The sequence below is a fragment of the Theobroma umbraticum genome, unplaced genomic scaffold (genome assembly GCF_002168275.2).
Source record: "Theobroma umbraticum cultivar Fairchild unplaced genomic scaffold, ASM216827v3 scaffold_130.0, whole genome shotgun sequence".
Classification (NCBI taxonomy): Eukaryota; Viridiplantae; Streptophyta; class Magnoliopsida; order Malvales; family Malvaceae; genus Theobroma; species Theobroma umbraticum.
The window spans coordinates 4992598-5012532 of NW_018397264.1; the positions used below are offsets into that span (position 1 = coordinate 4992598).

At 34.5% G+C, this 19935-nt stretch overlaps 3 protein-coding genes across 3 annotated transcripts; 2 read left to right on the forward strand and 1 right to left on the reverse strand.

Annotated features, from left to right (window-relative positions):
- The first annotated feature begins 646 nt into the window (after window positions 1-646).
- LOC110421038 (aluminum induced protein with YGL and LRDR motifs) lies at window positions 647-4132 on the forward strand. Its single transcript, XM_021434482.2, has 4 exons — window positions 647-993; window positions 2162-2402; window positions 2527-2647; window positions 3691-4132. The coding sequence occupies exons 1-4, from the start codon at window positions 791-793 to the stop codon at window positions 3879-3881; spliced, it is 756 nt and encodes a 251-aa protein (XP_021290157.1). The 5' UTR covers window positions 647-790; the 3' UTR covers window positions 3882-4132.
- Window positions 4133-4263: 131 nt separating this feature from the next.
- On the reverse strand, window positions 4264-8043 carry DMC1 (DNA repair (Rad51) family protein). The gene is made up of 14 exons (XM_021434480.2): window positions 7967-8043; window positions 7797-7879; window positions 7108-7199; window positions 6945-7016; window positions 6813-6851; window positions 6653-6710; window positions 6513-6558; window positions 6322-6367; window positions 5802-5863; window positions 5591-5657; window positions 5417-5509; window positions 5265-5333; window positions 5098-5176; window positions 4264-4923 (listed from the first exon to the last, which is right to left on the reverse strand). Exons 1-14 carry the CDS (start codon window positions 7981-7983, stop codon window positions 4664-4666), a joined length of 1083 nt encoding a protein of 360 aa, XP_021290155.1. The 5' UTR covers window positions 7984-8043; the 3' UTR covers window positions 4264-4663.
- Window positions 8044-11558: 3515 nt separating this feature from the next.
- Window positions 11559-18085, forward strand: LOC110421035 (Leucine-rich repeat protein kinase family protein). Its single transcript, XM_021434479.2, is given in 12 exon segments — window positions 11559-12423; window positions 12822-12966; window positions 12968-13087; window positions 13622-13784; window positions 13899-14649; window positions 14782-15208; window positions 15327-15508; window positions 15883-16042; window positions 16271-16498; window positions 16575-16925; window positions 17282-17383; window positions 17474-18085. Coding segments are annotated over 12 exon segments (3438 nt in total). The 5' UTR covers window positions 11559-11851; the 3' UTR covers window positions 17711-18085.
- Window positions 18086-19935: the final 1850 nt, after the last annotated feature.

The following is a 19935-nucleotide window of genomic DNA, read 5'->3' on the forward strand; positions in this document are numbered from 1 at the left end:
GTTTTTATTTTTTTTTCTTTTCCCATGTGGCATCTACTTTCTCAAAGAAGGTTTTTTCTTTATTATTTTTTTATAGTTTTTATGATATTCTACAGCTGTGTCCACCACCGCCACTTGCCACTCAATTTCCGTACTATATAACATTTATGAATCCTAAGTTCCGAAACTACCCTTTCATTCTTTAACTATGATTTAGTCAAAGACTTTTTTTTTTTGTTTACAATTAATTGGATTGTCCTTTTGCAATTGCAAAAATCACTGACTAATGATTCTTACCATGAAAAGTTAACCATAAATCACGGGACCATAAGCACATTTAAGCTTGTAACTTAACGGTTTTATTTTTAAATAAATTTATAATTTTTATTTCAAGTGCTTTTAATGTACTTATTAAATTTATTATTAATATAAAAGGATATCCTAATCAAATAGATTAAAATCATCCTACTAATAATTAAATTTTACATTAAATACAATTTTTTTTTGGAAAATATCCATTGAGTTTTCTAGATAAAATACCCCGTTCACAGAAACTATGAGAATATTGTATCTTTTTTTCTTGTAGTTAAATCTTCACCAGACAAGGGCAGTATGGGAAATGGAAAACTGCCTTAAAATGCTTATATAATTCTCCGAAATTTCTCCTACAAAAGTTCACATTCGTCATTTTTGCTACTACGTCACAGATTTTCTATCATTCGATACCCTGTAATCAAAGAAAGATCAAGAGCCCTTTTTTGGGTTTGTTTCTGTGGGAGCTTTGGATCTTTGCAAACAAAGGGGGAAAACAATGCTAGCAGTTTTTGACAAATCGGTTGCCAAGAGCCCAGATGCTCTTAATGCTCCTGATCACTCCGAGGCAGTGTCTGCTCTCCAAAATGGATTCTTGGCTAACCACTTTGGCTCTATTCACCCTGGTTCTGTTACCGTCAATCTGGGCTCTGCTGGTGTCATGGCTTACTCTCTTGAAAAGCAGAACCCACTTCTCCCTAGGTAAGAATTTTCTCTCTCTTTTCATCTTCTTCATGATGCACAAGATTTCATTTTTGGGTTCTGTTTTCTCTTCTTGCTTGGTGGTTTTTGCTTGATCTAGCCCCGATCGTTTCCGGGTTGTTTTGTTTCTCTGCTTATTGGTTCACGGCGTGGTGAAATTTTGTAGAAAGCTCGTGTTTTTTCCCTTTGTTTTCTCTGTTTTCTTTTTTCATTTGTTTTACTTTAATCTAATCATGCTGTGTAGATGAGTTGTACTTGTGATAATACGTTTTATTTTCGCATGGCTTATAATGTGATACAAAGATTTTATGTGATTATTTATTTGGAGTAATCCAAGTTCTTGTTGGTTTGATTTGCTTCTTAGATCTTTTTTCACATTACTTGATATTTTGTTGGTTGTTCTGTTATTTGCGGGCAGGATAAGATTTGTGATTAATAGATGCAATTGTTAGTTGATTGTTTTCTTCCCGCAAAGGGAAAAAGAGAATGAAATATCTGAAGAAAAGAATAATTGGCATCAATGGCTGTCTGCTAGTCATTGATGACTTGTCTTGCTAGATTTTTGAGTTGTCTTCTGTTTTCTAGTATTATGTGATGAGAATGCAGCTTGAGAAAATTCTGCTGGTGAAATCCTTGAGCAGGGTGTCATTTAATGATGCATATCATAAGTTCTTTTATGATAAACTTTTAATATAACAATTTTCTTGTTTCTTTGTTTTCTTTAATTTAATGCCTTACCAGGCATGATTTGTTTTATTAGATGATATTCTCTTACCATGGGATGTAGACATTGAGTATAGTCCAAAATTAAAGATCTACTATTATGGTTGGAGAGAGACAAAAGATAGATTGACTTGATTGGATCTAGTCTATTCCATATTCTTTTTGGATTAATTATTTCATCGAACATGAGCATCTTATCTATGCAGTTCTCCTTTCTTGAACTTAACATGGTTTTGGATTTTGCATAATTTGTTTAGTTTATTTAACTCACCTTCCTTGAGAAGCCGGTTTAAAATCGTATGATCATACTTAATAACTTCATGACTTAATTATTTCCTATATCAGAATTTATTCTAAAAAGGTTATAAGTTTGTCTGTTCTTTTATTGTTTTCACGTGGAGATTGAGAAATTGACCTTTTCATATTCTTCCTTTTTTGTTCCCAGACTTTTTGCAGTTGTGGATGACATTTTCTGCCTGTTTCAAGGCCACATTGAGAACGTTGCTGTTCTTAAGCAACAATATGGCTTGAACAAAACTGCAAATGAGGTGATAATTGTCATTGAAGCTTACAGAACCCTCAGAGATAGAGGCCCTTACCCACCTGACCAGGTTGTAAGAGATATCCAGGGAAAGTTTGCTTTCATTCTCTATGATAGCTCTTCAAAAGTCACATTTATAGCTTCTGTAAGTAAACCTTTTTGTCCATAATTTTTGTCATCTAATACCATGGATGTCTCTTATTTGATTTTTTTTTTTCATCAATTTTAGTCTCCTATATGATTCAGTTGTTTATCTTTGTCTTGTGCAGGATGCTGATGGAAGTGTACCTTTCTTCTGGGGAACTGACGCTGAAGGCCATCTTGTTCTTGCTGATGATGTGGAGACTGTGAAGAAGGGCTGTGGGAAGTCTTTTGCCCCATTCCCCAAAGGTAAGACTTAATGGAAATATGCTAAATTTATTGTCAATTAATAAGTTATTTGACATGCTTATGCTCTCTTACTTTTTTAAGTAATCTGATTGGACAAAATGGGGGAATAGACTTGGGTAAAGATTAAAGCATGTTTGAAGTGGATTTTGAGACTAGTGTACAATGACAGCGAAAATCAAGGTGAATTGGAAATTGAATGAAAGTCAAGGTGGAATGGGAAATTGGGATGGCATACAGATTTCTATGCATAAATTAGCATATGATATAACTCTTTGCATTTGTTTCCTTTATTTAATCTGTCGTAATTATTCTATGTTCTTTTATATCGCAAACATTAGTTTAATATTGGATCATCTATCTATTTCTTATCTTCATGCGTGTTGTTTAGTTTTTCTTTGTTGTCCCTAACTAGGGGTGTGGGCTGTCGGGTTTGTCGGTTTCGTTCAGTTTTGACCAAAAACCGACCAAAAATTATTACAATATAACCGACCGAACCGCATATAATGTAATGTCGGTTTCGGTCAGTTACAATAACCGACAGTGGCGGTCGGGTTGGGCGGTCCCAACTGACCGTCGCACAGTCCTAAGAGGGGGAGGAATTTCGTTAGGTCGGCAACTCTGGTTGGGGGGGGGGAATCAGGTCGGGACTCTGTGGGAGGTGGGGGGGATTTTGTTAGGTCAGTGGACTTGGGGCATCGGGAGGGGGACGGTGGGATCGCGGGGGGGAATAGGGGATCGGGGGGAATTTCGTTAGGTCAGTGGACTCGGGTGGGGGAATAGGTCGGGACTCGGGAGGGGGGGTGTGGTCGCGGGGCGGGGCCCATGGGTTCTCTAGTTTTTCGGTCGGTTCAGTGGAGAAAGTCCCTCCTGACGACCGAGCCGATCAATCGACGAGGGCCGATCGGAACAACCGACGGTGGCAGTCGTTGGGCGGTCCCAACCAACCATCGCACGTCTTATCCCTAATTGTGATTTATTGTTCTGAATTTAGGAGTATGAGAATTTTATTGCTGATGTTTTTTATATTTATTGTTTTTTTTCAGGTTGCTTCTTTACATCCTCTGGTGGGTTAAGGAGCTTTGAGCATCCCCTTAATGAGTTGAAGCCTGTGCCAAGGGTGGACAGTTCAGGTCAGGTTTGTGGTGCAACTTTCAGTGTGGATGTAGAGACAAAAAAGGAACCCACTGGAATGAAAAAAGTTGGAAGTGCTGCAAACTGGTCCTCACACTACTGAGCTTAGAAATGTCTCCTGTTTAGCGAGGCTTTTGTTATTTGTGAGCCTCCCGCTTTTATCCATCTTTCCTAGTCTCCAATTGCTAATATCCTATCTCGATGACTTGGCTGAGCTAGTGGATATTCAAACTCTAAATTGTTGTCAGCCTTTTTAAAACTAAGACAGCATTTTATGCAGCTGTACATGTTTGCTTACCATCATAACTGAGCTTGACGTGGTACATAACATGGAATAATATTTCTTCTCATAAAGGCTGCAAATCTCTTTGTCTGACTGGTTTTTCCTCTCTAGTAGCTTTTGGAAGAGTGATGTTCTACTACTCACATTGTGCACTTCTTTGCAAAAGGAAAACTTTGCTATGTATTATATCTTGTCCGCACGTATAAAAGAACTTAGTGTATGGGTGGATTATACAAGGAAAGGCGAATCCTTTCCTGCTACATAAAGTTCTAAAAGGAGGGACTATAAACAGTCAATTAAAAAAAAAACTGTTTTGTCGATAGTAAGAAAATGTCAGTACATTACTTTGCCCTGTCTGGTGTAGCTAGCGGTCTTGGTCTTACCTCTAAGTTTAGTCCTTTGCATCTGCAATGCCCCCTGGCGTTATCTGAAACACGTGCTTCTGTCAAGTATAACTAAACAACAAAGTGGAACTTCTCTTAAATGTTGCTTTGCAAGCTAAGATTTCTCTACATGCTTTATATGAGGAGTCTTTATTAAGGTCGCTGATCATGATGAACCTTGCTGGTGAGCCATTTTGGGTTTGACCATACTATTTGGAGTTAGTCATATGGGCAATCAAGACAAATATACATATATATATATATATATATATGAACGAATTTAAAACAGTAGCAGTGGTCACGTAAGGATATTGCTTCAGCTTCAGGAAGATTTGGGGCGTCAAACACCTTGCAGACCCGCTGTTCACCTTTGCCTTTCCTGAACATCAACCTTATTGTGGCTGCGTGGGCAAGCACGTGCCCTCCGGCTGGTTTCTTTGGATCTGATATGAACACTCCACCACCAGGGTCTGCAATAACTGCAACAAACAATCCAAAAATATAATTTAGAAATGGACCTCTATTTGGGGCCCAGTTGGTAGAATTAGGTTGCTAATTTGCTGCCTAACGATCTTGGTTGTCGACTTATAGCTTTGCCTCTGGAAAGGATCAAAAACTAAAGTGGTTAACCAGACTGATTGGACTTAAAGTACCTTGGTTGGTCATGTAGACTGCAACATTGAATTCTTCAGCTATTTTTGTTAACCGGGAGAGCATCTGAGCCAATTTTTGCTGCGAATGACAAATGGTTCATATGATGAAAGAGAACAGACTCAAAACCAAGGTTTCACATAAATAAGTTGCAATAGGCTTTTTCCACCTGGCGCTCTGCAAGTTCTCCTCTCCCAGTGAAATCCACTCGAAATAGAGCAATGACAGAATCCACAATCTGAAAATATGAGCGTAAACAAACATGATCAAACAGACTCCGTAATATCAGCATTATAGAATGAATCTATCAACGAGACTCACCAGAAGTCTGAATGGTTCTTCAGACATTTTTGCTGCCAAACCAAGAAGCAGGTTGTACTGATGCTCATATGTGTACGCACGAGCATAAACGATCTTTGACATTCAAAGAAGATAAGCAATACGCGACATCTGTTTCTACAATTCAATTGAGGTTATACGGATATCAATGCTTACATTGTCAAGGACAGCTCCTGGGTCCATCCCAAATCTTTCCGCTATGGGTATAATTCTATCAGGCCGGCTGCAAGTGCATGAAGTTGAAGAAAACATAGTGACTCTAGTTTGGAATTCTATGTAGATAGTACTCTTATTTTAGTTATCTTCTTACGAAAGAGAAACTATAATACGTAACTTGAAATATTAAAAGTAAAAACAGAACGGATACAAAGTTCCTTCAGTATCAATGTAAGCCACTTTCCCATTCCCACCTCGCATATTTGTAGGGAGCTGCAAAGGCAATATAAATATCTGATCAACAAAGTTCAACGCGGATGTGGTAAATATAGTCAGCTAATTGAACTAAACCTATACCATCCACGGAGCATGACAATTTAGCAACATTAATCTATGTTCCCTAAAGCAGCACTTGAAAACAATTCATTTGGTTGACAAATAAATTCTCAATTATGATATACTCCTGCCTACTGCTGAAAACAAATCCAAAGATAAATGAACAAACGTGATTTATCATATATTTTTATGATTCAGACATGTGGCACACCCAGGGGTTTTCTCACTCCAAGAGTCAATTTGGGACAAAACGAATCTCCTCCAAATCAAACCGTATAACAAGCGTAGTTTGAAGTTTATTTAACAGGGTGAAAATTAAATATCTTCTTGTATCCCCAAGTCCTAAGGATTTATAAAAATCTCACAATTATGGATCACAAAGGTGAGAAAGGAACCTGTGTAGAAACACATAGAGTATGTGCCAGCTGTGTTTTGCCACACCTAAATCAACATTGAGATTAGAGAGCAATATAATCATGCATTAGGGTAGACATGAACCAGCAGGAAAGATTTTAACAAGCAAATGATATAGTAGTATTTAATGTCCATATGAAGAAAGCAGCAAACTATGTGCTGTTTTTCTTACCTAAATTCTCCAAAAGCTTCTGTGATAGCCAGAGTTTCTATGCCACCTTTGAAGGTTTGGGCAAAAAAATCATTTACAGAGAACTCTAATCAAGAAATCATTTAACAGTAACATAACATCTCCCAAAAGGCGAAAGTTACCCCCTAAGAGTTCATCAAGGGCTTGGCTTCCGGTTGTGATGCGAATCACGGATTTTCTCTACAAAGCCAAAAACAAAGAAATACCCAAATCGCATTCAGTTTTACCGCAAAATGTAAAACATAAATAAATTAAAAAGGAAAACATACAATTTGAACTTACTTTTAGTAGAGCATCGCTTCCAGTGATATAACCATAATTCTGAGGCAATAAAACATGAAAAAGCTAGAAATCAGGAATTTGATAAAGGACAAAAAAGAGAAACAAATCAATGATGTAATTAATTTAACTAACCACTATTTTCTCAGCAGCTTCACAGATCTTATCAACCTTAGCTTCAGATAAACCTTTGATTCCAGTCAAGTGCTGCAAAAGAAAATTGAAGATAAATAATAATTTTTTAAAAAATACCCGCCATAAAATTAAAAACTCCAATTATTTTGAAATTTATATTTACCTTCTTAGTGTGCATCATCAAGCCGTTGCAGGTGTAGATTCCTGCATCTTGAAGCTTCTTCACGTCTCCGGCATTGATTCCTGCAGATATCACTGCACAAAAAAAAAATGCAGTTCAAATCCAATATACTGAACAGGTTGTTGAGCATCTGATCAAAGCATGGAAAAATACTAAATATCTAAATGATCTTCTATGTATAATGAAATTTGATGACATAGCAAAGAGAAATGCACAAATCCATCTATTTCAACGACAATTTTTCAAGCGACATCGACAAAACATACTTAGACTTACAACTGTGTTGAACAGAGAATCACGGCACGCAGGTCCGAGGCTCAAAAATTGATCTCAAACGAACGGAGAAAGAAATAGAATTTCTAGAATACTCCTGAAAATCGTAACAACTCATAGATCTTTAAACAAACAACTAAGTCTAAAACTTAAATCGCAAATATACGATCAAAATTATCCAAAAAAAAAAAGGAAGATCAAAATGTAGATTGAAAAAGCGAACAAGCTAAAGCGAGAACATGAAGAATCGTAGACAATAGATATGATTCAAAAATCTTCAAAACGAAATCTATACGAATATTAGTTAATACGTAAAAGGAAAACAAATAGCAGAAAAACATAGAATGACAAAGAGTGAATGGAACAAAACGAGAATCTGAAGGAGCAGAATAGTTTACATTTGTCGATGGCTTCAAACAGATCCTCTTCGTCATCGATATCTTCTCGCTCCACCAGCTGCAACTGGCTCGCTTCTTCAGCTCTGATTTTCATGCAAATTCTCGTTTACGATTCAAACAAGCAAAAGAAAAAGGAAGAACAAGAATGCCAAAAGGAATGTCTAACTTACTTGAGAGTAGCGATCATCTTCGTTGCAGTAGATAATTGCTCTTTGTTTTTCGCGCGAGAGAGAGAAAAAAAAGAGAGGGAGATTTTGATTTGAAATGGGATTGAATTAACGAAGGACGTAATTTATATTATATTTGTGCAATGGAATGCCCTCTAAACGACGCCTGAGATCCGCGTTTGCATGTGTGAGATGAGAACGACTCTGTTAGTCGTTTGGTTTGAGAGTTCAGAGCCGGTTATGATCTATACGATGGATACAATAAGCCGCTTATGTTGCCATGTCAGCCTATCGTCCCCGTTATAATACACTATTTTTAAGTAAACTAGCGTAACTTGAAGTCCATTTATTGGTCAAATCAAATTCCTTATTTCTCAAAGAACGAAAACAAAGTTGATATTGGGCCAATTAATATGTGTTAATATAATGATGGTCATCGAATCTAGAGTGATGGATTAATCCTAATTTTAAACCTTTGAACTAAAAAAAGTACTATATATATATATGTATTTATGTATATTAAAAATAATTTTTTTTAGATTACAAGATTTAAGAGTGGACATTATATTAACCCCAGAGTCAATCATTAAGAAAGATGGATCAATTTACAATCTGAAAATTATGGTTCATATTGACAAATTTAGTATGTAATTACAAATTTCAAATACCATATCTAGCCTTAGACCAAGAATTTGGAAATGACCAATACTGTTAAATAATCCTATGCTTTGCTGATTTTTATGTTTATATGGGAAATATGACTGGTGCTACCTGTCTGTGGATAAATTTAAAAGTACGTTTATTTATACACCAAATTTTGATTTTATATACTTTTAATTGTTGAAATTTACTATAAGGACGAAACTAACAAAGTTTTATTGACAGGCCAAAAACAGAAAAATAAGAACTAAAACTTTTAAAAATTAATATATTTAAATTAAGCAACAATCAAAAAATTTCATAATAAAGAATAATTTTATATAGTATGTAAATTAATAAAAAATGACTTACAATAATTTTTTAATAAAGTTGCAGGCATCAATTATTTTTTATCTAAATTCATCAATTATTAATTTTGTATTAAAAGATATCCATTTATTCAAAATTAAATCTTTGATGATTTTATTTGCATTGTTCTTGTTCATGAGCTGTAACATTAAGACTTAGTAACTCAAGTCTAGGAGAATTATTTAATCAATTTGTATTTTTATTTTTAAAAATTTATCAATTATTTTCAACTTATTGGTACTTTAATCAAGCTTCAGAAAAAAAAATAATACAGTCAACATCCAATATTCTTATTTTAATTCTATTTAAACTTATAATACTAAGTATAAAATTATAATGCATAAAATATAAATAGTTAAAAATGATATACAAAATTAATAATTTCTTTTTATATGATTAGAATTAATTAAAAAATGATACATTAATCAAATTTTAAGTAACAGTGTAATATTACAACTGATATTTGACAATTATATAATATTTTTTTATTTTTTAAAATTAAAATCATAGAACATAAAATTAAGATAATAGAAAAAAAAACATGACAACTAGAAAATATAATCCACAAATGACATAATAAAAAAGAAAGAAAAAAAGAGAGTAAAAATTTAGAGAATAAAATTTATAAAAATTTAAAACATATGAACAAATAAAATATAAATATAAATATAAATTGAAATAAAAAGATAAAAGAAAACTTTACATTTTCTTAATTTCACATAATGGTGTTGAGTAGTCTCATATTTCTTTGTTCAAGTTAGCAAGTTCATAAATTTCTTTTAAAAAATAAAATATATTTCGGTGATGAGTTACAAATAATAAAGTAAAATAAAAATAAAAATAAAAAAGAGAAAAGAAAAAGAAAGAACCAAAGAGAAGTGAAGAAACTTAACGAGTTAATATTGGAAAATTTAGTAGAACATGTGCAAGGGCATAGGGTAGTTAAGTAATGAGAGGCCGTGATTCTCTCAAAAATTTTAAAATATTATATTCATTAAACATATATACTTTAATTAAGAGTGAAAGACAGTATGTTTATTAGGGTCATAACCCCTCAAACAAGTATTTTATATTTTTAAATTTTTTAAAATAATTTATTATTTAATAATTAATATAAATAAAAAATAATAAAATGATATCATAAATCATAATCAATTATATCATAATTTTTAGGTTTCTCTACACTTCTTTTTTTCTTTCTCTTCTCTTTTGTCTTTTTATTTTTTACTTTTTGAAAAGCATTACATGAAATTTCATTACTTAATAGATGTATACAAAACCTACCTCATTTTTGTAATATTGCAACAAAAACATATAAGACATGTCCCTAATATGAGTTAAGTTACATATAATGAAGCAATCTACCGGCAAAAACAACCAAAGTTTAGAGTCATTTCTTTTTGAAACACATGGCTCCTGCATAATCTCCATATAAAGCTCTTTGGTTTACACAAAATTTTAGTAAGTATTGATTGTTGTCCTTACTGAACAAACTTTAGTCTAACTATATATCAATATCGAAAGAAAAATTAATTCATTTCTCTAGTTTTGATTTATAAACTATCATAGAAAATCTTTATCAATTTTCAAACCAACAATATAGTGTATAAATACGAATCTTGATGGGTTGCACATATTATGAAGTTAGAACAAGCAAGCATTACTTTTTTATTTTTATTTTCCTATCTTATTTATAATTCACTATTAAAACACATTTCATTTTTTAAACATCGAACACAATTCTTTTAAAAACCTATTGTAAATTTTTTTTGTTTCTTTTAATTTATATGTTATATAAAATTGTTATATACTATACATCTTTTACTTATTAGTTAAGTTTAACATATTAGTTTTTAAAAATTTTAATTTTTATTCCTCTTCATCTTTAGTCTTCTAACAAAAGTTGACTAGTTTCGCTACTAAACATGTGAGTCATTTTGTTTTATTTAAGATTTAGGGTAAAATTCTTTTTTAGTAGTAAATAAGGGTGGATCTGCCCTTGTTTATTAAGAGAATATATTATAATTTTATATTCTTACTTTTTTTTTGGTAGACACATGTTTCTTAATGATCAGAACATAAAAATGTACAAATAGTCAATTTAAAAAGTTAAGTATTAAAATTTTAAAATTTGAAAAAATCAAATTTACTTTTTCAAACAACAAAACGAATCGAATTAATATCCTTAACAACAAAAAATTGACAAAACATATGCTATATTTGTTGATTGCTTTGTTTTTTTGTTTCATCCTCTTACCAATTTCCTTCATTTTACTTTCTTTTTTATTTTAATAATGAGAAGGTTCTGTCATTGAAATAAATTTTACTTTAAAATATCTCAATAATTAAAATTTCAAATTTTAATTAAAAAATATTTAGTTGGAATCTAAAATACCTCAAATAAATCTATTAGTAGACTGTGCGTAAAAGACTAAAAAAAAAAATCTTCCAATTTATATTTCACTTGGCCACCAATAATGACTGCCCCACTTTCAGCTGCAGGTTATTTTTGTCATTCCGAAAAATCCCACTAAAATCAAATTAAATTATAAGAAATTACATATCATCTTCCTTCTAAAAAGAAAAAAAAGAAAAGGAAAACGACTGTAGAAGTACTACGGTTCCTCTAGATTCTAGGGTTTCTCTTTCTTCAACTGAAAAAGCCAGGGGAGAGGTACCTTTCGAACTTTTTCCCTCTCCGTTCCTTCTCTTCAATTTCCTTGTAACTTTCTCTCCAATTTTCCCAACGTTTTCCTCCTTACCAAACAGATCTCTTGTTCAAAGCCTATCCCCAACCCTCTTTTCCCTAGCAAATCCCTATTTCTTCTTTCCCCTCCCCGTTTCCCCTCTCTAAGAGTACAACTTTGCCCCCTAACCCCAATGCAGCTCCCTGACTCTACCGATGTCGTTGACACCCTACCGGAAAACCCGGACCAAAAACCCAACCAACAAAAGGAGGAAAACGACAACGATGAAAATGACACCGACAACGCCGCCGTCACCTCCGCTGTCGACGGCGAAGCTGACGACAACAACAACCATAGTAGTACTGGTACGGTTGAAGACTCGGTTCTCGATGTTTCCGGGAAAAGCGTGGAGTTTTCGATATTGGAAGAGTCGGGGGAGTCCGTGGACGGGCTTTATTTATACAAAAACGTGTTCAATTTGATTCCGAAATCAGTCGGGGCGTTTAGTCGGTTAAGGAATTTGAAGTTTTTTGGAAACGAAATTAATTTGTTTCCGGCAGAGGTTGGGAGTTTGGTAGGATTAGAATGTTTGCAGGTGAAGATATCGTCGCCGGGATTTAATGGAATGGCTTTAAGAAAGTTAAAAGGGTTGAAAGAGCTGGAACTTAGTAGGGTTCCGCCTCGGCCTTCGGTTTTGACTCTGTTGAGTGAGATTGCCGGGCTTAAGTGCTTGACCAAGCTTTCTGTTTGTTATTTTTCCATTAGGTATGTGTTTTATCAACAATTTTAGCTTTTTTGAATTTATAATTCTATAATCTTTTGGGTTAGGAAAATTTTCAGCTTTTTTCTTATATGTTTTTATGTGCATGCTATATTATGTTTTTGGTTTGTTCCATTCATTAATGTTATTCCAATTTAGAAAGTGATTAGGAAATGTGCTGTCAAAGCTGAACTTAACACAGGAATAAAGGGGATTAAAGAATAATGTAAACTGTTAATTAAGATTCTGCTATCCTACTGTTATTTGTGAACAGTAAAAGTGTGGATAAGGGGTCTATCGCTTTTAAGTTTTTGTCCTGCATTAACAAGGGATTTACTGTAGAATTGTTTGGATAGATTGAGAAAACCACAATTTGAATTCGAATTGTTCCCTTTTCCTGCAGATACCTTCCTCCAGAAATTGGATGCTTAAAGAATTTGGAATATCTGGATCTTTCATTCAATAAGATAAAGAGTTTGCCAATTGAAATTAGTAATTTGAATGACTTGATTTCATTGAAAGTTGCCAATAATAAATTGGTGGAACTACCCTCAGGGCTTGTCTTCATTACAAAGATTGGAGAACTTGGACTTGTCAAATAATAGGTTGACGTCACTGGGGTCTCTTGAACTTAGCCTCATGCATAATCTTCAGACTTTGAATCTTCAGGTACTTATCTTATGAATGTAGACTTAATTGATCTGTATCCTGGAATCTATTCTGATGAATTTCAATGAGCAGTTAGCCTCAAACTTTTTTCATCACCAGTTATTTGCTTGCTTTGACCAGATTTAGATAGTCCTAGCTCCTATGCCCTTCCTCTTCCATTTTTCTGTAGGATGCAGCCAATTTGATTAATTTTGAGATTTATTCAGGATATACACTTGCATAATGTTTCTACTTTAGGAGCAAAAGCTTAGGTGGTGTAATTACTGACATAAATATTGTTCTGCTTTTAATTGGAGTATATAGCATGTTGATTGATTGGTTTGGTGATTGATTGGCTTGTAACTTGTATGTCACACCATATTTAAATTTGTTGTTTTTGTTTTGTTTCGTTTTGGCTTTTTTTGGAAGAGGCTATTTTCATCATAATAGATAACTAGCGGTATGTTTTTGTTAAAGATTTAATACATTTGCGCAACATCTCAATATTTAAATCTAACCTTTTTTCCTGTTTATACATCTACACCATCAATCCAGTACAATAAACTTATAAGTTGTTCTCAAATACCTTCTTGGGTACACTGCAATTTGGAAGGAAATGGCAAAGGCACATCTAGTGATGGTTTCACCAGTTCTTTAGTTGAAATGGATGTATATGAAACTGCTGCTCAGGATAATGATGGGAGTGTTTCTTATAATGGTAAGGTGTTTACAATCAGTTTTCTTATATAATTTCCCTTTCCAATCTAATATTATTTTTCATTTTTTTATAAGTGTCTTTAGGAATTAATTTATTTCATTCAAATCGACACAGGCTCTCATAAGACCTCATCAAGTATCTTAACTGTTGCATTGTCAAACAGTAGATGTTTTGCAACTCGGAGGTCAAGTAAACGATGGAAGAGGAGACATTATTTGCAACAAAGAGCTCGACAAGAACGTCTAAACAACAGCAGGAAGTGGAAAGGTGAAGGACATGCTGAAGTATTGACGATGAAGGCAGGTGGAGATGTACCAGGCAACAATGATGTCCCTACCTCTGACACTTGTGCAGAAGCTGCATCAGAAGTTGTGGGTGTAGATGATGACAAAACATTATCATCATCAGAAACCAAAGATGAAAAATTAGGTAGTGCTAGATATGAGGATGATACACTTACTTTGGAGAAGGGGTTCTATGTAAAAAGTAGTGCATCAGTTGGTCATGAGTCATTAAATAAAGGGAGTGAAGATAAATGTTCTCAGCTTGATGCATCCTTAGACCCTGTAAGAGAAGGAGCTATTGAGCAGGATGAAGGTTCATCCTCAGACATATGCAAGTCTAATTCTAAGTCGAAAAGGCATTCTGATAGGGATCTTAATAATCCTAAACCATGCAAGTCTCGAAAACCAACAGATTATTGCTCCAATTTATCACGAAAGTATAGTACTACTTCATTTTGTGGGACAGAAGACCACCTACCAGATGGCTTTTATGATGCTGGACGTGATCGGCCCTTCATGCCATTGAGTAGATATGAGCAGACTTTTCATCTAGACTCTCGTGAAGTAATTCTTGTTGACAGGTTAATTTTACAAATGTTAATAGAAATAAAGTTGCTTTGTGAACCAAGAATACTAGATTCTGCTTAATGGGTTGGCAAACCGTATTTCTAATCTTCTATTTAAGTAATGATTGTGTATATCATTTTCTCTAGGGAAAGAGATGAAGAGTTAGATGCAATTGCTCTCTCCGCTCAAGCTTTGGTATTTCATTTGAAGCATATGAATGGTTTAGCAAAAGATAGAGAGCGGGTTCCAGTTGATAACTTGCAGATAGCATCATTGCTTGCTCTTTTTGTATCGGATCATTTTGGTGGGAGTGATAGAAGTGGTATTGTAGAAAGGACACGAAAAGCAGTATCTGGTTCTAACTATAAGAAGCCTTTCATTTGCACATGTTCAACTGGAAATGGTGACAGTGTTAGTGCATCTAACAAGACCTTGGATACTGTAGAAGATATTGTGTTCTCTGAGCTCTGTGAGAGATCTTTACGGTCAATAAAGTCAAGAAGGAACTCCATTGTTGTTCCTATAGGTACTCTTCAGTTCGGTGTCTGTAGACACAGAGCGCTGCTCATGAAGGTGATTTTTTTTCCCTTTTCCTCTTTGGCTTTTTTGTATTTTGTGTTTGGTATTTATTAATTTTGTGCATTGTTACCTTTTGTCTTATTAAGAGCTGGTATGACTTCAATTGCTACAGTATCTATGTGATCGGATGGAACCTCCAGTTCCTTGTGAGCTTGTTCGGGGCTACTTGGATTTCATGCCACATGCCTGGAATATCATTCTTGTAAAGAGGGGTGATTCATGGGTTCGCATGGTGGTTGATGCTTGTCATCCACATGATATACGAGAAGAGACAGATCCTGAATACTTTAGCAGGTTAATTTCTTCACTTGACGCAAATATTCAGAATGTTTGAACTTGGAAAAACTATTTTGGAGATTTTCCCTTGTGTTTCTAGCATATTTGTCATTATGTTACTAGTTTGGGTTGAAGATTTGGTCTCACTAAAGAGCTGCAGGTTGGAATCTGGAAAGAGAGAGCTTGTAAAAGCACACTCTTATGTTTAACATTTTTGTATTTACTCACTGCAGCAGTAATGGTCATTTTAAAATTTTTGTTCCTGTTATCTTCTGCTGATAACATGTGTGTGTGTGTGTGTGTGTGTGTGTGTGTGTGGATCAGATGTGATGCTATAAAACTTTTTGCCTATTTTCATTGTTGTTTTGATAGGTTTGTGCTTTCTATTACAGGTACATACCCCTCAGTCGAACAAAAGCTTCTCTTAGAACTGAAAACACTCCTCTCTTCAGTTGTTCTTTCCCGTCTATGACCATGAGTGATGAAATTGAAAGAGTGGCTTCTAGTTCTCTTATTCGATGCAAATATGGATCAATGGAGGCTGCAGCAAAGGTGTGTTATTTGAGTTGTGTTGTCAGGTTTATATGATAATGCTGGTACTAAATGTGATGAATTTCAGATTGTTTCCTGTGCTTTAGATATATGAGTTACAGTGTAATTACTATTGATTTAGATTTTTCTGTCATGGCATTGTTGTGCCTTTTCAATTAGCTATCAGTTTTTCAATTGTGTTCTAAGAATTTTTTTAGTTATGAATGTTTCCATGATGTGGATTTGCAGGTGCGCACTCTAGAAGTACTTAGCGCTTCAGTTGATGAGGTGAAAAATTTTGAGTACAGTTGCCTGGGAGAAGTAAGAATACTGGGTGCTTTGAAACATCCTTGCATGGTAGAAATGTATGGCCATCAAATATCTTCCAAGTGGGTTCCTATAGGGGATGGAAAGTCAGAACATCGAATCTTGCAGTCTGCAATTTTGATGGAGTACATAAAAGGAGGATCTTTGAAGGTATGTATTTCGTGTTTTATGTGGTTAGTTGAGTTACTTGTCTTTACACCTGATTTGTCCTGTTCCTTATGTGCAGATTCATATTGAGAAACTAGCTGAAGCTGGTGAGAAGCATGTCCCTCTGGATTTTGCATTGTGTATTGCACGAGATATTGCGTCTGCATTGGTGGAGTTGCACTCAAAGCATGTTATTCATCGTGACATAAAAAGTGAAAACATTCTGATTGACCTGGATGAGAAGAGAGTTGATGGAAGCCCTATTGTGAAGCTCTGTGATTTTGATAGAGCAGTACCTCTTAGGTCTTTCCTGCATACATGTTGTATTGCTCATGTAGGGATACATCCTCCTAATGTTTGTGTTGGAACACCTCGCTGGATGGCTCCTGAGGTTCTGCGTGCAATGCATAAGCGAAATCAGTATGGACTGGTAAGTGTTTTTTTCTTGCCATTTTATTCAATTGATAATATATTATTCCTTGATTTGGTGACAATGATTGAGTAGCATGTAAAGCTTAAGTGGATAACTTTGACAATAAAGAAAAGATAAATTACTGGGTAGGCTAAGGTGTACATGTTTATGTTGAATAGAAAGGGGAGGGGAAGGGAGGAAGTGAAAGTGGGTGTAACATATAGAGCAATATAATCCTTTTATAGATTTAGATATTGGTTTGAAGTGATATTCTTCTTGCTATGTTTGCTTTGAGTTGTTTTGCTCCTTTCTGTGTTTAGGAAAATTACTTTGGTTTTGTGGATGTTTTAAGTCATGTTTCTTATTGGTTTCAGGAAGTGGACATTTGGTCATTTGGATGCCTGCTTTATGAATTGTTGACTCTGCAAGTTCCTTATTCTGGAATATCAGAGCTACACATTCATGAACTTCTTCAGGTAACAGCAAATGTAAATCCTGAGATTCTCACATTCTTTTTTTGATACCTTTGATCTAAGCAGGTTATTTCCTCTGATTACTATATGCAGATGGGCAAACGTCCAAGACTAACTGAAGAGCTGGAGGCGTTGGATTTGTTGAGTGAGAGTGCAATGACCCAATCTGGGACAGAGCTTGATGGAACAGAAGCTGAAGTAGATACACTTAGATTTCTTGTTGATGTCTTCTGTCGATGTACAGAGGAAAATCCAACCGATCGCCCAACAGCCGAAGAACTTTATGATATTTTGCTTGAACACACAAATGGTTTCAGGAATTCGAGTTAGGAACATGTAGGTCAGCCAATAGTAATAATTGCTTCCCCATCCCAAATTATTGTAGCCTGATTATGTTGTGTTATTATATTTAACCCTTATACCATTGAGGACCAGATATTTGGATGTCTTCAGGAATTAATTACCCTCACAATTAGTTGCGCTGACTAGGTTTAGCAGCCGGACTTAGTTTTGTTTTAGCAATAGTGCAAGAAGTTAGATATGTCCAGCAGTTATAAATCTGTAACGGTATTGAGATGTGTAAATTTTGTAGGTAGTTAATTTGGTTTACCAGTATTTGGTTCTCAAATGTATCTGGTCCACAATGTAAGTAAATCTGAGTTATTTATTAAAGGCCCCCAATTTTGATTTTTAGTTTTCAAATAATTCGTCCTCTCTTATTTGGCATTGATATCATGGATGTTGGGGTATGTGGCTTTTTTATTACTGATTCAGTTTCTATAGCTTTCATATGAATCTGGTCTTTTTTATATGATGCATTATCTTTGTAGGCCAAGCATATGACCGGATCAAGTATCGGATTTATGAATTATGAATATCAGATTGAACTTGAATAGGTAATTGTTGGTTGATTTTTATAGTGCATTAGTCTACAATGTACACGAAGATTACAAAACGACATTTTCACTTGAAAAGGAACCTGTACCATCTGTCATTTGAAGTATCTCTCCCTTTCATCAATGACCTAAAGGATGAGTGTCAAAATTTGAGTGCAGCAAGAAAGGAGTCTTATCTGACAAATGAAGTATTTATATTGCTGCTAGATGGATGACCTTTCCAGGACTGTACGTGTAAGTTTGGAGCTGCAAATTCCTCGATATGCATGAATGATTCATGGAGGTGTGGATGTAAACTTGAACCATCCAAGGTTTCAGTAGTCCATTCTTTACTACCACTGACTACCGAACGTATGCTACGTTATCTGTTATCTTTCTTTATTTTTGGTGAAAATCTTCACATAGATCACCCCCTGGAAGCTGAAGGGAAGGAAGGTAACTGAGACATTTCTCAGCATTTTCAACAGTTGCAAGTCAAAAAAAAAAAAAAAAACTGCTTCAAACAGCCCTAACAATTACGAAAAATCACGTTAGCCTCTTGTTAACTGGTTCTTCTAGCCTATATCCGTTCTCTCTTTGTAGTGTAGAAAGCCTTGAATTCAGGGTCTCCTGTTGCACAAATGTACTGGAGACAATTAGTTACTAGATTCGGAGCCAGACTAACACAAGTCTAGAGCACTCACGAAGTACCAATTAGCCAATGACTTCTGGATTTTAACCTTTTATTTTTCTATTCTGGAATATTTTGTCCAGAGTGGGTTCAGGTAATAACCAATTCTCGGGAACTTTCAACAATCAGGCAAGAACAAAGTTTGTCATAGAATCGTGAAATTGTCATTCTGTATGCTGATATGCTTCAAGTCTATGACTCCTGGATTGGAAGCTCTTTAATTCTAATCAAGTCCCCTTTATACAAAAAAGAGAGAAAAAAAGAATCTCGAAATTGTAGTCTACCATCTTCATTATAGTTATTTAAAAGCACAGTACTACTCAAAATTATTGGAAGGCTTTTGTGAAATTTAAAAAATAATAATAATATCGGTTATATTTTTTTATATGAATATGTATAATCAAAATATTATATTTATATACTTCTATCACATTACAAGATAGAGAAATATTTAAAATATACAAATAGCTAGATTAAAAGATAATAATAATATCGATCGTATTTTTTTATATTAATATGTAAAGTAGAGGTATTATATTTATAGACAAGATAAAAAGATATTTAAAATGTATAAATAATTAAAAGATAAAATTTATTTAAAATTAAATTACTAATTATTCTATCTCCTGTTGAAGTGACCTTATCCTTTACAAAAACAAGTAAATATGATTATTCCAAAAGAATCCTAAAACTGGTGCTCCTCCAACTTGGGCTCGTTAGTTGACCTAGGTGCCCCCTCAGCCCCAGGTGTCGCAATCATTTAACCCTTCCCTTCTCTACCGAAAGAAAAAAGTTGGCCATCTTTTTCTTTCCAATTATCATAATAAAGCATATGTAAGAGAGAGAAGGGAAAGGATGCCAACCTGTCTCGAGAACATAAAACAATAGACAAGTCGCAAGTGAGATTTGGTTGGAAAGAATCCCAAACCAACTCTTGTAATAGTATCCCCTTTCTCTCCCTCTCTCTCTCTCTCTCTCTCTCTTAGATG

Coding starts and splice junctions, on each gene's coding strand:
- LOC110421038 (XM_021434482.2), top strand. CDS start 791: ATGCTAGCAGTTTTTGACAAATCGGTTGCCAAGAGCCCAGATGCTCTT. Junction 2,403..2,526: donor AAGTCACATTTATAGCTTCT/GTAAGTAAACCT, acceptor TGTCTTGTGCAG/GATGCTGATGGAAGTGTACC. Junction 2,648..3,690: donor TTTTGCCCCATTCCCCAAAG/GTAAGACTTAAT, acceptor GTTTTTTTTCAG/GTTGCTTCTTTACATCCTCT.
- DMC1 (XM_021434480.2), bottom strand. Junction 5,510..5,590: donor CAGGAGCTGTCCTTGACAAT/GTAAGCATTGAT, acceptor TGAATGTCAAAG/ATCGTTTATGCTCGTGCGTA. Junction 5,177..5,264: donor GAGAACTTGCAGAGCGCCAG/GTGGAAAAAGCC, acceptor TGTCATTCGCAG/CAAAAATTGGCTCAGATGCT.